The following is a 17,260-nucleotide window of genomic DNA, read 5'->3' as shown; positions in this document are numbered from 1 at the left end:
AAGGAGCGGAGAGGAAAGAAGAGAAGGAAAAGAGAAGGGAAAAGGAGAGGGGAGAGGGCAGAGGGGAGGGGAGGAGAGGAGGGCTTTGACACTACATTATTTTAAGCAGCTACTTCTTTCCAGGCTGGAAAACCCACCCAGCGAGTCGAAGCCTGCAGCTGTAGCACACAGGGCCGTGGTGGCACCGGGGGACATCGGGTCGGGCTGCACACACAGAGAAACTTCACTTTCTTCCCAGCTGCCACTGCTACCTACGGAAAGGCGCCCTGTGTATTGCCACTCTGGAAGTGTTTTAAGAGTTCTCTGCAGAGATATTGACTCTTTGACAGCAGTTTCACATTCCCACCGGGTAGGCGGCTGTGGATCCCCCAGCACACAGCACATTTCCTGCCGGCGGTGCCCCTGGGGCTGCGCCTGTCCCCAGGCAGCTCCCGCTCCCCCGGAGGACTTGGGGACAGCCATGACTCATCCGGCAGAAATTCTCAAACAGGGAGAGAACCTCTCAAGAATTTCATCCCACTCGTCGTTGTGGGTATCTTCTAAGTTTTTTAACTTCTATTTTTCAAGTTTACCTCTTAGCGAGTAAGTAATCCACGTGTTCCTATTGGGTGGACATTGCAAAGAGGAAGGAGCACCAGCGTGACTCCACGCTTCCCACCAACTCCATGGCAGGTCCCAGCCTGGGACAGACTGATCCAGCTCAGAGGCAGCCAGCCCAGGCCCCTCTGTGCAGGGACTGCCACGGTTTGGGTGTCATGCAGGGAGGTTTATTCTCGGATTCCCCACTCGGGAAGCATTCCCACATCACCGACACCCAGCACTGCTCTCGCTGCCTTCCCCGGCAGCAGCGGCACCAGCGATGCTTTTACATTTCCTTGGTGTAACAAGACAGTAGGAAAGAAGGAGCAGAACTGGCAGCAGCTCCTTCAGTGCCAACCTCAACATCTATGAGCATCTAAACATTAAAAATTCAGCACTGGCAGCAGCACCTGGCACCTGAGCTGCCCTCCCCTTCACTCTTACCCCAGGCTGGTTCATGGGCTGGCTCAGCCACGCAGCTGGGAACTACAGAGCGTAGTGAAGGCTGCTCCAAACACAATGGGAATCCTCTGGGGAGCAAAACAAACAGTAATTTTTCCCAGGAAGTTACAGAAAAAGCTGGAGTAATTTACCACACAGTAACATGAAATGATTTTAAGGAACACATACACTGACTAGCCAAGTCAAGAGAAAAAGCAAAAGTGGGAGATGAGAAAATTAGGAGCCTCATGAAAACATGCTGCATAAATGATAGCTTTAGAAATGTCACCTGCCTACATGATGTTTACCAGAGCTTTTTTAAAAAATAACACTAGGAATGGGATATTGTTCATGTAATGGCCTCACATTTGCCCTGTACAAGAGGTAGTACTGTCCCACTGCTAGTTGATATTCCATGAAATTTTAAGCTGTGCAATTGTTTTTTAACTAGAGGGTCAAGTCAGAATCAGCTGCCAGGCCCTGCTGCTGCTTGGTGGTGCTCCTGTCCAGGGCAGTGTTTCCTGTATTGCAGAGGCTGCCTCACTCTTTGGCCCAGATCCTCAAAGCCATCCAAATTACTCTCTCCTACTGAAATCAATGAAAGCTGGAAATCAAAATACTTTTAAGGAGCAGAGATGCAGTTTCTAAATACAGTTTTGTTCCTGAATACATTCAACCCAAAGTTGTTGCAGTCAACCCCCTTTGCTGAACTGCCAGACTGGTTCATTCCAACCATCCCATCCTCAATATATCACCTTACAAATTTCCCAAGTCACAAACGTTGATCACCACATCTTTCTTTGAAGGACCCCAGAAATGCATCATTGGGTGTTTATTTTCCCAGTTGCAACTCTTTGATTTTTGCAGCTAACCAATTTTAAGAGTATTTGATGTAGACTACATAGATTTATTTTTAAAATCAAGTCATAGAAGATCCGAAGCAAACATCCAAGTACCTTCACAGGACTGGCTGCTAATGGCTCCCTGACCAGCTCCTAAAGCTTCTTAGAAATTACTTTCCCTCCATGGAAGTGTTCTGACACCTGAAGCACCAAACCAGCGGTACCTTCCCTCACTGGCCATTCCAGTTTGGATGGCATATCACATCCCCACTGTCACCTACTGATTTTATTTGTGCAGCTGGGAACTCTGCAGTGGTTCAAGCTGTTAAAATCAGTATTAACACCTCCCAGAGCAACTGGGCCAGACCCTCCCTGTGTTCTGCATGCTCATTTCTCACTTCTGCACAAGTAACTGTGTTTATAATGAGCAGCTGCTGTTTTATGTCCTATTGAGCAGTTGGATAGGATAATTTCCATTACTACAATAAGATCTGAATAGATCTGTTACCTTTCTTTTTGAACTAAAAAATGAATTTATTTTCTAGTGGTTCTATGCCATTGTCCCTGTCAAGTTTCAGACCATAATTCTTGTGCATATTCCATGTGCACTGTTCTTTCCTCTGGGTATTTCTACTTATGCCCTCCCTTACCAGTGGCCAATGACAGTAAATTGACAGTATGGAATACAAACAGCTTTTATTATATTTTTTATAATAAATGCAGGGGTGGTAGCAGCATAAGTGCAACTTCCCTTGGTCACTCTGGAGAATAAACCAGCATTACTGTGACTGCTGTGCCCAGGCAGAAGAAGAGATGACATGAAGGGACAGGCTGAAACCTCCTGGAAACAAAAGAGCTTCCAGCAGCCCCCGCAGCCATGGGAAGGTACTGCCACACATTCAGAGCTGGCTCGGAGCTGAAAGGAGTCCAGGACTGCAAGGACAGAAATTAAATTTTCCTGTTCTCCCATGTGGAGCCAAGAAAGGCTTTCTCATTCCTGGAAAGCAGAGCTGCAGTAACATCCTGTTCACTTCTCACTGAACAAGCCAAAGTCCTGAGTTTTGGGCAGCTGAAAAGTAGTGATAAGAGTATTTGCACTCCTCACACTCAGCAACTCAGCTCAAGCAGTAAACTCTAGAAGGCCTGTGCAGAACAACCCTTGAAATGCTTCCTTCAAAAGGGTGAGAGCAAAGTAGATCAAAACCTCACGCTCGAGACCTGTTGTGGAACTCACCTTTCTCTTTGCTGACACCTTGGGCACATCAGGGTGCCCTGGCACACGAAACAGGCTCATAACCAAACACAGCCTGCCACCCTGGGAAGAAAAATATCATACCCAGGTACTGAGACTTCCATGTGCAGGACTGAAAATGATCACTTTGCCTAGGACAGAAGCTGGAAGAATTAATCATATTTTAAAGAGAAAAATTATTTCTGTCTTTACAAAGAGATTAATGCTTTATCAGTATTGAGGCTCTTCTCTATTATGAGTATTTTCTTTCCAACCAGACTGAATTATTTAATATGTGCAAAATGACATTTAAGGGATGCATATTTTGCCAAGAAAATCAAAGTGAGTATTGCATTAGCACACGTGTTCAATGTTGTTAAACAGGACGTTAAAAATGTTGTGTTCTAACCTGAACACATCCCATTCCCACAAATACTGCCTGAATCTCCTCAAAAGCACTGAAACGCACCTGTGTCTAAAAGAAGGGATAAGGGCACAGTTACTCAAGGTCCTTTGGATATACCAGCAAATTCTTTGACATTAAAGATAGATAGAGAGATATATAAAAATAAAAATCTGTATGTGTGTTTATATATATGTGAATATTTCACTCACATTGTTCAACATTAAATATTAAATTTTTAAAATCAATATGGGGAAAAGCTTGATTTTTCTGAAGTGCTTTTGTTAAGGGACATGCAGAATTGTGTTGGCAATGTCCATGGCTAAAATCATAATGCAGGACACTCCCGTGTCAGAGACTGAAGCCTTTTAGCACAAACTGTTCAATTCCAGCACAGGAGGAGTTCAGCTTTAACCAAAGGCTTAAGAAGATGAAGTCAAGGTAAGATTTTCCCTCAGAGGGTAATGCAAACCATACCCCCAGCACAGTCTGAGTCCAGTCTGGGTCAGGAACGAAGGAAGGATTTTCAGTAATTTCTTGTCAGTTGACCACTCTCCGTAAAAGGCACTGCCCAAACAAGACTCTGGCTTTATTTCTCTCAATGCTATTCAGCATGACAGACTATGAGATGGAATTCAATCTAAATTTAAGCACTCTCTGTAAACTATTAATAGAAGAAAAACTGGTAGCATGAATCATCATGTGGGAGCTGCAGAGCAACAGCTAAAATATAACTTACCTTTACACAATAAATGAAGTGTTGGAGTTGAAAGGCCCAGCAGAAGTCACTTGATTCTTCTTCACTTGAACTATTATAATTTCACTGTGAGGAGCAATGAGAGGGCAACTCTTATTTAACTTGACAAAATACACATTGTGTATAAAACCCAGCTTTGTCACAACACAAATTGGAGACAAAAAGTAGCTGCTGACCCTGCTCCCCACCACTCCCTGCTAGGGAATAGCATCTGCTGGAAATGTTGGTGCAAAATGACACAACTTCAGAGCTTTATGGAGTTGAGCTCATGTTTTAGCACCCCATTTCAATGCCAGCTGTACCTCTGGCCAAGAGCAGAACGGCACCAAACCTTCCTTTTACGTTTTGTCTCTGCCCAGACCGAAGTCCAGCTGTATTAATTTTGTGGGGGGGTGTTTTGCAGCTCCTGAATTGCAAAGCTGACAGTGCAAGCTGTGATTTTGCAGGGACAGCCCTGGCTGTGCCCTGGTGCAGCCCATGGACTCTGAGTGTGGCCCCATGGAGACACAGCCTGAACTCAACACGGTGGCATTTTGGTGCTCTGTGGGATATTTATTTTTGAAAAATATGATATTGTCAACAGCTCAGTGAAGTTGTCTCCAGACTGTTATGTCTCCTTCTCAAGTTTCTTTCATTTTTAAGAGCTTAACTTTTGGGCTTCTGGCGTGAGGAAAGAGCCTAAAATGGTTTAAGAAAAGGACATAAACAAGGGAGCGAGCTATGCACAGCACTGCAGAGAAACACAAATAGTGCCCCACACTATAGAATCAATGCAGATGTCTAAAAATGTGATGAGACCATCCCTGTGTCCAACACTATTTTCAAAATGAGATTAAGAAAGTTCCAAAGAACTGAAAACCTTGAAGGACAAAAACCATTTAATAAAAGTCGACATTGTATTTTTCAAATAGGGCATTTCATATACAGGAATTCAGTTCTACAAAAAGGGTTAAACAATGGTGACACAGAGAAAATAGAAGACAAAGGCTAATAAAAACCTTAACCTGGATTAGAATTGGTGGCAACAGTCCCTCATCTGCTTTAAAATTAGACTTTTTTTTTTTTTCTGAACAAAGACTTGCATGGGGGAAGTTTCAAATCAACTCTTGTAATAGAAATGAAACTAATAAAAATATTTAATTAGACATAAATGCTCTTCTAATCTAGAGCTGCCAGGAACAGAGACACTAATTAGCCAATTTGCCTATTCAAGGTGTTGGGCTGCAGGACCAAGCAGGAATTCATGGAAAAGGTACTGGAGCTTCCTCAGTGCCATCTCAACTTTCTGAGCAAATGCAAAGGAGAATTCACTCAACCTTAAATCCTGAGGATGAAAAAGAAAACCAGTTTGAGTTATGAGAACATCTGAACATGAAATGCTGGGCTCAAGGAGAGATAGTGCTGAAAAAACAACACAGGGAGCTGAGAGGGGCACAGAACTCAGCTCCTTTTTTGTTCTTTTTTTAAGTTCTACCAGTAGCTGCTGGCTGTGAAGAGCTTCCCAGTTAAGAAGTTAAAGGAGTTAACTTTCAATGCTAAGGGTCTCCTCTAAAATAATTCTGTGTGGCAATAATGCACATCTTTGTGAGCCTGTCTGATCTCTGCCCTTGGTAGAACTCTCTCTGTGACAGACACGATTTAATCCAAGTCTCTTCTGACAATCAAAGCAATTGTGAAACCCCTCAGCACAATTTCAGCACAGGTTCTGTATTGCTAACTTAGTTCCTCCACAGAATTTAACTGCAGAAAAAACACGACTCCAATATCAGCTTTTGTAATTTAATACAATGGAATATTATATTGCTGTTGCTTCTGAGGCATTTATTTTACTATTCCATATAGCTGCAGCTTTTTGTTACAGTAAGATCTTAAAAATTAATGAACCAATTTTATTATATTCTACTTAGACACGCTTATGGAGCTGGTTTCACATTTTAAACAAAAATTTTTAGTGACAGCTTGGAAGGCATGAAAATACTCTGGTGAGGGAGTGTTACTTCAGTGGATATACTCAAATGTTTTCTTAAATCAGGCATGTTCTTAAACCACACACCTCCAGCAGCTCCAGACACTGCAGGAAGGGCTGCAAGGAGTTCTCAGAGAGAATATTTCACCTGAAAAAAGAGGAACAAGACACTTTATAGCAGAATAACGTTACTGACACAAAGACTTTCCCGGATTGCTGAACAGCCAGAAAACACCACACAAAATCTAAAAAAAAATTAAAAAAAAAAAAAGAGAAAAAAAAGGGGTAGAATTAAAACACCTATATTAGCCAGTGCCTTTCAAAACAATATTTACAATAATTTGGAGCTCAGTCCAAACCTCTGGATCCAATTTATTCCAGAGCACTTGAAATTAAAGCTCCAAATCAGCATTTGAAAACAGTTACCATCCAGGATCATTTAGACCAAACCAGGTTACCAGGTTTAAAGTGTTCTAAGCTTGATTTTCACCTGGAAATTTATGTTTAGGCTTCTGCTTTAAATAGTTTGAACTGTCCTAGAGATTAAGTCCCCAACCTCTCTCCAGCCCAACTCCTTTAGAGACAGAGAGGGAGTGAGCACACAATTGCCTTACTTGGGTTGGGCTAATTAACATTTAAATAATTTTATTCCTGTAACGTATTACAGAAGTTGCCCAATTCTCTGCAATTTCCTTTTCTAGAACAATACAGGCTGAGCAGATGCCTTAAACACTTCCCTCTTATCTGGGGTATTCACTGTGTTATCATTTAAAACCCTTTGGGGGCAGATCCTGTAGAGGCTGCTGCTATCCCAAGAGAGATACGACTTCCAAAAAAATCCTGAGGTTATGGTGCAAGAAAACAAACACAGGTTCTGCTATTTGCAACCTTTATTTCATGAATAATTAAGAAGAAGACATGGCAACATTGGCAAATTGAAGGCGTACATACTAAATACTCATACAGAATACATTATGGAGAAAGTAAATGCCCAGGTCTTTAGTGGTCCTTGCAAACTGAAAGCATATTGGGTCCTCCAAAAGGTTTAGCTTAACACAGGCTTGCTGACTTTTCTAGCTCCAATCATTCCCAACTTGTGCCTTTCAAACCAGAAACAGGGTGAAATACAATTGGAACATTCATTCAAATTTTCCTCAAAGCTGTATTTCTCAGCTCTAACCAGAAGCAAACAATTTCTTTTCCCTCCTTGCCATTTAAATATATACACTAATAGACCAGCCTAAGTATTCAAGACACAAGCACTTGTTGAAACACTTTCCATGTCACTCAGAACCTGCAGGAGAACACACCTGTGCACACACTTTTACACGTGTGCATGTGGGTACGTCTGTACATTTATGCAAAGCCTCTCTCTGTGTAAGGTGTGTGTAAACCATTCAAAAGGGTTCTGGAATAAAGCAAAGTACTTGCACTTGTCTAGAAGAATTTCTAAACCCATACACAGACTGACATACAGCAGCTGTGTTTCAAGGAAGAGTAAAACCAATACAAATCAGAGAAGGTGGAAGGACGAGAAGAGCTTTTAGAATCACCAGGTTTTACATCATCTTTAAAGGCCTCACATGGAAAGTGAGCTTAAAATGAGCTACTTAGGAGATCCCATTACTGGCTGCAGTGTCATCTCAAACAAGGTTAATCTTTATCCAGTATAGTGCTGGATGCACACTGAGGCATCAATAAAATTCTGTTCTTTCAGCAAGTCCAAAACTCATCACACTTCTGTCAGCTCTGCCTCACACCTGAACTGGGAGCACCCTCGTCCAAGAGGGGAGGGTACCAATTAATGCCCTTCTGGGTTTGATCAGGAGCTGTCCAGTATTACATGTGATTTATTTCAGATACACTGAACAACTCTTGATCATTACTGACCTAAAGTGAACTTACAGTCTGGAGGCAAACTAGTCTATGCCTTGTTTAGTAGTGTTATACTTTCTTCCCATTAGATAATATACAGAAAAAACACATTTCTGTTCAAAAAAACCCTTCAGATACATATAAAAGTGCTACTTATAGACAGAAAAATTAACCTTACAATACACATAAAACCAAGAGTTTTATCTTACTTTTATCAAACTGAAATGTTGTAAGTTACAAGGATTAATTACTTGAGCGTGTTACATGTATTTGTGTTCTCCTAGCTGAACTGATTCCCAAGTAATCATCCTAACTGAACATATGCAATAATTGGAAACCATTAAAAGCTTCCAGAGACATTGCAACAATGGAACAAAACAAAAAAAAAACCCAAAACAAAAATAAAAAACAAAAATAAAAAAACAAACCAAAAACTCAAAAAAAAAAAAAAGAAAAAAGAGCCCCTTGCTCCCCACTTGTTAAAAGAGTTCATAATCAAAAATGGATTATTCCATTATTGCAAGTGCAGCCCACAGTCAGAACAGGTCAGTTCATGAGCTGTGGAACTGGGACTGCCAATGGCTCCTGTGCAGCAGGAAATGTCTGCTGGGCTCCCTCACTAGCACATAAATACACCAGTTACATGCAATTAAAATAAAACATGGATCACTAGGGTGAAAATGCACATTATACATTGCTATGCTGGGGCAGAGCAGGTTCCAAGCCTTGACTTCCCCAAGCAACTTCCTCATATTCTAGAACTATGCAAAATACAAAAGCCTTAGAAAAGTGCAACAAAACTAGCTTTATGACATTTTCCTTTCCATTTCCATAAATACAATCTCATAAAAATATTATTAAACAGAAGCATACTTCCCAGTGGAGAACTAACAGGCCACATTCCAAATTTCAGTGAATGATTTTACCTAAACTGAAACCCCCTGAAAATAGGGGATTAAAATGAAACCAGCTTAATTGTATCAGGCTGCTGTAATTTTCTGCCAGAACTTTATCCTACTGCTCTGCATCCCCAAGCTCTGCTGGGATTGATGGGAACTTTCTGTGCAACTCTGAGGCAGACAGTGGCCTTTGGGTAAGGAATATTCCAAGCAAAATCTAATGTCAGTTGGAAGGAAGTCATCTGGTATTCATAGGTTTTACTAAAGTTTCACTGGGAGGAAATAATTCTAATACCCCAGAATGAATCAGCTCAAGGAGATAGGACAATGGCTTTGTCAAACTGAGTTCAAGGGTGTTGCATCCAAACAACTGGCAAGTGTAGCAAAAGGAAAAAAGACTTGTATTAATTAACAGAAATCAGAACTGTACATACCTCGACCTTTTAAGTTATTTAACATTAATTATCCACAGCATACTTGCTACATATTCCAGATGCTTAACATCTTGGGTTAGATAATTATAGAGTATTCTACAAGACTGATTCTGAAATCAGGGAACACAACAGAAGAACCTCAGATGAAGGAGGGACACAGCAAGCCACACAGTAATTTAAAACCCATCCAGCCAGTCTCCTGTGAATGCAGAAACACTATTAAAGATATCTTGCTAAATAGGGACAATTAAATGTATTAAGAGATGTCTGTGTTTTGCCAGTCAACACACACTAACTTGGGAAAGCACAATGGCATGTCCAGAACTCATGGATGAAGACACTTTAATAGCTCTTCTTAGCAAGTAATTTCTCAAACTGGTTAATATTAGCTTAAAGAAAGGGATACACTAATGGTAGCTAAAAGAAAGGAATTGCAGAAATAGAGCTGTGCAGAACATAAAAATCAAACAGAAATAAATATTTACCAAGTCAAGGGAAGGATCACAAACAAACTGTACAGTTAACTCAGTCCATACATGGACATGACTATTTTAAGGTCCTCCTTCTAGACCACCTCAGCATAACTCACAAGAGGCAAAAATTAGCATGAAGGTGTATAAATGGGTTCCCTCCCAGAAGAGTTTTGCCCCTTAGGAGCTCCTGCTTGGGGCTGTGTTAACTGCAAGAGGCAAACCAGAAGCAATGTCGCCACAGGAGTCACAGGAACACGGTTTAAAGGTGTCACTGCATCACTTCAGCCTTGGGAAGGAACCATCACACACCACCTGAACTCCAGGCAGTGTCCCCAGACCAGGCACAGGCAGGAAGAAAAACACCCACAAGTTCTCCAAATCTCCAGTTTCCCAAATAGTCTTGGTTAAAACTAGGCTGGAATAAAAATTGTGCCCTGGGCCAAATCTGTACAGAAATAGAATTGAGTGAAAATAATCTTCTGGTGATGCAGAAGAACCCAAATGTCTGGAGTGTTGAAACCAAAGAAATAGCTAAAAACTTAACACTGAGATCAGTAACAGAAAAGAGACTCCAATGTCACAGCTACACAATTCACAAGGCAGATCCTCAGCAGCTTAAACCACTGTACTGCACCATTACAGGAGGGGTCCAATTTATTTCTCCTCATGCACCTAAAACCAGAGCATCACTGCTGTCAGGGACCTTAAAAGGAATTTACACCAATAAATTAAAGCAGAGTTCATTTAGCTCTGGCAAATTAAGGGCCTGTCTAAGACACGATGATGAACTTGACAGAAAAACACAACAGTGGAAATATTTCATAAAATTGGAGACAAAAAATTATCAGAAACACTACATGTAACTTGAATAACATATTATATATAAGAGACACAAAAATCTACCTTTAAATCAGAATAGATAGTAATTATATACTATATTCTGGATGAACTATCCACAAACACAAATTTAAAAGGGAAAATTTCACTCAGTTTTTCAGAGGCATGGGAATAAGATGTTTTTTTGTGAGGGCCAGAGATTCACACTGGAGATACTAAATTAGTGTTTCCATTTAAATAAACAGCCAAATCAAACTGGATTAAACAAAACCAACTGGAAACCAAATGAAGTGTAACACCTATGGAAGTGTTTCCATCCACAGGATCCAGAGGATAGCACAGCTGTACCTGCATCAGGATATCCCACAGCTCCATTTTGTTGCCCACCCTAAAGCTGGCCATGAGTAACCCTGATATTCTACAGCACAGGCATTTGCAAGGCACATAGTAAAATTTAAATGGATGACAATAGATTCAGTACATTCAGAAATATCTTCTGGATTAAAAGGAAAGTAAATCAGCATCAACTTGCACTTCACATAAAAAAAAAAAAGGCTGTTTCAGGATTAAATATGAACAGAAACCAAACACAACAGTATATTTATTCCACATCCAGAAGGGCTACTGCTATTTTTCCTCTTGAACAGTTGAATGTGGTTTGAACCTTCAGAAAAAAACACATTATAGAGTGCAGCAGGGCATTGTGTTTGCTTTAGATCTTCCACTGCTTCATTCCTTCCACCTGGCAGCTGTGCAGCACCTCACATGTAAAGGCTCAGACACATCAGGACACAAAAACCTCTTCACAAAGCCCAGGGTTCCTGGGCTGGATTCACAGAGTTTTATCAGGTCACACCAAGAAGAAGTTTACAGAGCTATGAAGGTCATAACAAGATCCCTTCTATAATTACTGCTAGCTTTTGTCTCTCTTCCCTTCTGGACACCAGCAGCTCGTATTTTTAACAGAATGGATCTGGCAAATATGATTTCTCCTTTGACAAATGGTTACACTCTCAGGGTTATTGCATTTAAGGATTCTGACAACATTCCAGGTAAATCAAGATGACCATTGGACAGAAAAAAAAAAAAAAATCAGTTCAAAGTCTGAATTACCTCACCAAAACAGGTCATGAGTGACTTTAGATCAAGAAATGCTATCATTTCCATTAGAAAAATATTTTTTTTTAACTCTAAGGCAATGAAAAAGACATAGATATCTGTTCAGAGGATAAACAGAAGGGTTTCTTAAACACCGATTGGCAAAATCTGGAATTTAACAATAGGAGGACAGAAAGCAAGACAGCAGTAATGTGTCTAAGTAATGTGCACTAAGACTATTCTTATTAAAACTAATGAAGTAAAAAAAAATTAGAAGAAATATAGAGGAGAGGAAAATACATTTCAGACTTTTATTAAAATCTATTAATGAAGATCTTTCACTTGAAACCTCTCCTGCAACAATTGTTTTTAGATTACGTTGGCTCTTCAAATGCACCAATTAATCTGAGGGTATCTACTTCTAAAGAGCTGTAAGAATGTTTGAGACACTGCTGCTCTGAAAACTTCTCCAAAGGCCCTCAGCAGAGGTTAAGCAGGTGTTTTGCAAAGTTCCATAATTCTCACAGGCACATATCAGTGTAAATGTGTATTCTTATACAATGCTAGAGACATGCTGAGTTATTACTCTTCACGTGGGCTACGTTCTTCAGATGATGGGGTTTTGGATTTGGCAATACTTCTGAGTTAAATCTGTGCTTTTATACCATGAAGAAGTTTCACAGATGCCAAGCACAGTTGCATTCACTGGGTTAACATCTATGACATTCAAACTGTCCTTAACAGTCGGAAGAGCACCATAGAACAGATTTATTTTCTTTACAATGGGGTTACTGCTGAAAGAGCCTGTGCTTATAAATAGCAGCTGTTACAGAACTCACTGCTCAAGTCAGCTTCTGCTTAATATTAATGAGATGTTCCGTGGCTGAACTGCTGGTAAGTGTTCAGAAAAGCAAGAGGCAGAAGCAATGACAGAGTGAAGTCTCCCCTCGATTTGACAAACAAAATTACAACAAACAGCTCATGACAAATGGAGCCATGAAACCGCTGGGAGCCATCAACATTCCACACCAGGCCCTGAAGTGCCAGGACGTATCAACTCAATGATCGCTAAGGCACTTAAACTCTTTTGCCCAAGAGCTGCTAAATGAATTCAGGTACATTTTCAGAAAAAAAGAAGTTGAGCAGACTAAAGTTTCTCAATTCCTTCCTTGTGACAGTGAGTCATTTCCATGCAATATTTGAGACTACTGGGTGTACACACATTACATCAGTTCCTCCACAGTCCTTCCCAGAGAACATCTCACCATTCCTCCACATTCTGTCACTCAGATGAGGATGTGCAAGACCAATGAAAAACACACAGAAAACATGGCAAAGCTGGATTTTGAGACAAACTACTTCATTATTACATCTTGTTGAGAATATCTTCTCTGCAAAGGAAATGCTATCCCAGTTCCAAACTTCTACCACAGATATCCATGACGTGTGCTCGTATTGCTGTAGAGGAAAGCCCGGGGTGGCTGCGTGCGCTGCACAGGCAAAGGAGGAAGAGAGCAAAGAACAAGCCAGACAAGGGGTGATTATTGATTCATTTCTGTTAGAGTGGAAGCACAGGGACTTTACACAGATTCCTTGAAGTGTAGTGTACCCTGAAAGCCAGGAGCTGCATGTGCTAGTCTTTACAATCCATAAGATAAAGATGAAAGCCACATCATTGTGACAGAGGTAGGCTTATAATGAAGCTTTAGAATGAAGACTTCTTCTGTGCCAGATTTTCTGAGGTATCAAGAGCACTTTTCCCCTCAATTTGTCATTATGGATTCAAAGCTTGTTTTCCTAGAATATTGTGCACATTTTAAAGGATGGAAAATAGCTATAAAGGCAGTAACTAAGTTACCATTAAGAACTCTACTGTTTTGGGCTGCCATATGCTGTGGGTAGAATATTCAGAGTCTGTGGAATCAGGATGCTACAGAAAGTTCAGTAATATGATGCCATGTTATCCTTTTCCTTCTCAAAGCTTTATCTGTACATTCAGTCTCCTATATGCCAGAGGAAGCATTCATCTTATTTCTCCCAGCAAAGAAAGTTTCAGGAAGTCTGACTGGAAAGGCAGCACAGAAGTAGTTCAGGCTCTTTAGGCTACATAATTAATCTGAATAGCTTAATAACTTGGGTTATTCCAAGCACTGTGGCAACAAGTTCTTGCTTTTAAACAGTTGTTTCCATGCTTAGTAGCTGAAGCGATCTGAGGCAATCCATGCTAGTGTCACTGAAGTTGGAAGGGACTCAAATGTTGCCAGTTTTCAGTGAAATGGGGATTAGCATTTCAGTAAGATTTCCATCTGGTAGCTCATGTTGGTTGTATCCCATGGATCTGACGAATGATTAGGGTTCAGGTTTCAAAGTATTTGTAAATTGCTGTAACATACAGCATGACATTCTGCCAGTCTGGACGCTCAGTTCGCACCATTTCATTGATGTCCTGTCACAGAAAACAGATTGGTCAAAATCAGGAATGAAAACCCTGAGAGCAATGTGGCAGTGTTTGCACACATTCCTGGGAATGGTAAATCTGTCAAGTTTCCACAATTTAAAGTACTGATGAGGAAAGCTCTGTTTTCTTCCATATATCTTGGTATTACTCACAAAATGTAATGAATAGCATATCTGTAGATAGTTCTTTTGTTGACTTAAGATTGAAATGCCTGATGCTGTGCATGCTCAAGCTGTCCCCCACTGAGCACAGCTGGTACAATAGTCAGACTTTAGTGTTCACATAACCCTGCACCAGCCTTGCAAATCAACACAACCTACCCAGGAACTGTGAGCCATGGAATCAAGGCCCAAATATTAATTAAAGTTCAAAATTCCCATCAGGTTAAGCATCAATAAATAATTTACTCCCATCTACCCTTTCCAGCACATGTACAAAGCAAATTAGTGTGATGTAGTTCCTAGTAATTTCTGTTTACTGTAAGGCTCAGTTTGATGCAGGAATCTCCAGAACTCAAAAGAGAAATTATGAGTTCTTTTAGCTGAACACCTTCTTCAGAGAATGAATAACTTCTACTTGCATTCCACTCCTGTTTGCATACAGCAGTTTTCACACCTTTATTAACCCCTTAGTCATGTAATACGGATGAGAAAAAAAATCCACAAACCTACACATCACACACAGTGCGCATGTAGGTATGTAAATATATACTGAATTCTTCAGATGGATACAATTTGCACTCAGACTGAATTCCATTCAATTTGCCTGTTTAGAATATCTATAATCAAGTACATCACAAAAAGGAAGGGCAGACAGCAACCATTTGAACTAGGGCTGAGTTATACAAGAATTTCTGCAGTTATTTTCCACAATCTCATTCTTACATCAGCACTTGGTAAGAAACTTCCACATCTCAAATCAGTGCCAAAGTCAAAGTATGAAAGCCCAGGAGTTACACTGCCATTGTCAGCAAACACAATGCTGGGGGGGTAAAAGCACTGATAAGGATCAAGGAAAGTGTTATTTTTAAAAACTCTGTTGTACTGTTAGTTGCTAACTATGGCAGCTTTGTTAGAATTTAGGTTGCAAAAGTATCACTTAAATCTCATTTCTGATAATGGCCACTCCAGCTGAGATTGTGGGATCACTCACAAGGGTTTGGGATACTCCCAATTCCACACCTTCAGAAATAATCCTGTCCTAGTGAACACTCTACTAGTGAAAACTAATTCTTTTACTCTAAAATTTGTGTAAGACAACTTTAAAACAATCACTAAAAAACCTTACAACTATTTGCAATGATGACAAATTAAAAGCGTAAACTTAAGAGGCAAATCTCAACTTTCACACTACACTGAGAAAATTGAACAAATTACATTGCTTGATTTGTAGCTCAGAGTTCAAAACAATCACAAATAATTTAGAAGTAGGTCAGAGACAGGACAGATTTAATGGATTCTTGAAAATCTTATTCTCAAACAAATTCACTGCTGTTATTAATATTTATTTTCATATTGGGAGATACGTGTTGGTGGACCTTCCTTTCAAAGCTTAAGTGGTCTGTATTTCAGTCATTATTTAGTGCAGTAACATCTAGCTGAGCTCATCTGCTGCTATTTTTAAGTATAAACATCCAAATCTTTTGAGACTACAAAACAGAATAATTTTGATTTTTAGAAATGGGTCATAATTCATTCAATATGCATTTAAATCTTACCAGAGTAGATTTGATGCCAACACTTTCAGCTGCCTGAAAAGCCAAAGTGAAATTTCTTCTCTGCATGAGATATGAAAACATGTTAGAAAACAAGGAAATACTGTTTCAAACATAACAAAATGGTCATAAGAATGTTCATAATGATACTACCACTTTTGCTTCAAATGGAGTCTATAATTTGTCTACAGAAATTCAAAAGAGCCATAGGAAAGAATGTTTTAACATAATCCAAAAATTTAGAAAAAAATTATTATTTTATTATTTTATTATTAATTGCCTGTTCAGAAAATAATGGTGAATATAATTGTCAGTGAGAACAGCTGAGTTATAAAATACTAATGAAGAGATTATTTATTCTCTAAAAAGCATAAATAAAGAAAAAATCACTTGATGCATTAATGAAATAATCTTTTGTTTTTAGGATCTATTATCATTAATTGTACATCCTGGGCTAACCAGCAGGTAGGAACTGTGGCAGACCAGAATTCACAGAGATGATTTGGAGCTCCTAGTAACACTGGGGCTTTTAGAACTCAAATTAGTTCATTGGTCTTTATTAACTCATGTTAACTAAAGCACTGCAGTCCTGGGAAGGGGATTTTTAATGTCTTACCTTGTCTTGGCTGTTCAGTTCTTGATAGGGAATATGGGCTGGGAGGTAAGTGTGGAGAACTGCACAGAAAGCCAGGCCATCATTCCAGCTGCTGCTGAAGTTTGTGATGTCAATATTCTTGAAGGGAAAAAAATAAAAGCAATATTAAAATTGTAATATAATAATTGTTACATGCTACCAATTCATCAATACTTCTTTTTAATACCTCTGAAGAAATTGGCTGAGAAAATGGACAGCCCAATACCAAAGTTCTGTGGTAAGAACTGCACTACTAACAGAGAAAAACAAAATAATAAAGTGATAAGAAAGTCAGTTTTTTAATATATTAATTTCAAATAAATATTAAGTCCTACCTCAAAAAAAAGTGCAAAATGTGTACCTGAGTGTGTGCTAAAAGCCATAAAATGTTGTGCTAGAGAAGGTAATGGATCTGGTGCAACTGTACACTCCAAACAGAAAAGCAAATGAGTCAAAGATGTGTACCCCAAATCCCTGATCAGACAATGTGCTCCTATTTCTGCTCATGTTCACTCTGTCTTCTGCTTCTACTACAATCATATCCAGACAAAATTTCTAAATGATGAGGAAAAGTATTTTCTCTTTTAAGCAAGCTATTTCTCCATAGAAACTGATGTGA

At 39.7% G+C, this 17,260-nt stretch overlaps 1 protein-coding gene across 2 annotated transcripts in view; it reads right to left on the bottom strand.

Moving 5' to 3' along the window:
- Positions 1 to 7,091: 7,091 nt before the first annotated feature.
- SPECC1L (sperm antigen with calponin homology and coiled-coil domains 1 like) overlaps positions 7,092 to 17,260 on the bottom strand; it is a 73,810-nt gene continuing 63,641 nt past the window's right edge. For both annotated transcript variants that reach the window (XM_088064903.1, XM_014253873.2), the window contains exons 14-16: positions 16,624 to 16,740; positions 16,011 to 16,070; positions 7,092 to 14,281 (exon numbers count right to left, since the gene is read on the bottom strand). In XM_088064903.1, the coding sequence (XP_087921029.1) occupies positions 14,192 to 14,281; positions 16,011 to 16,070; positions 16,624 to 16,740 (267 nt within the window). In that variant the 3' untranslated portion in view covers positions 7,092 to 14,191. The remainder of the gene's footprint in view (positions 14,282 to 16,010; positions 16,071 to 16,623; positions 16,741 to 17,260) is intronic.

The sequence above is a fragment of the Pseudopodoces humilis genome, chromosome 20 (assembly GCF_049639895.1).
Source record: "Pseudopodoces humilis isolate 2021_Gansu_Grassland_sample_001 chromosome 20, ASM4963989v1, whole genome shotgun sequence".
In the NCBI taxonomy this organism is placed as follows: domain Eukaryota; kingdom Metazoa; phylum Chordata; class Aves; order Passeriformes; family Paridae; genus Pseudopodoces; species Pseudopodoces humilis.
Note: the sequence above shows the minus strand (reverse complement) of the source record. Positions and strands in the feature narration are given on the sequence as shown.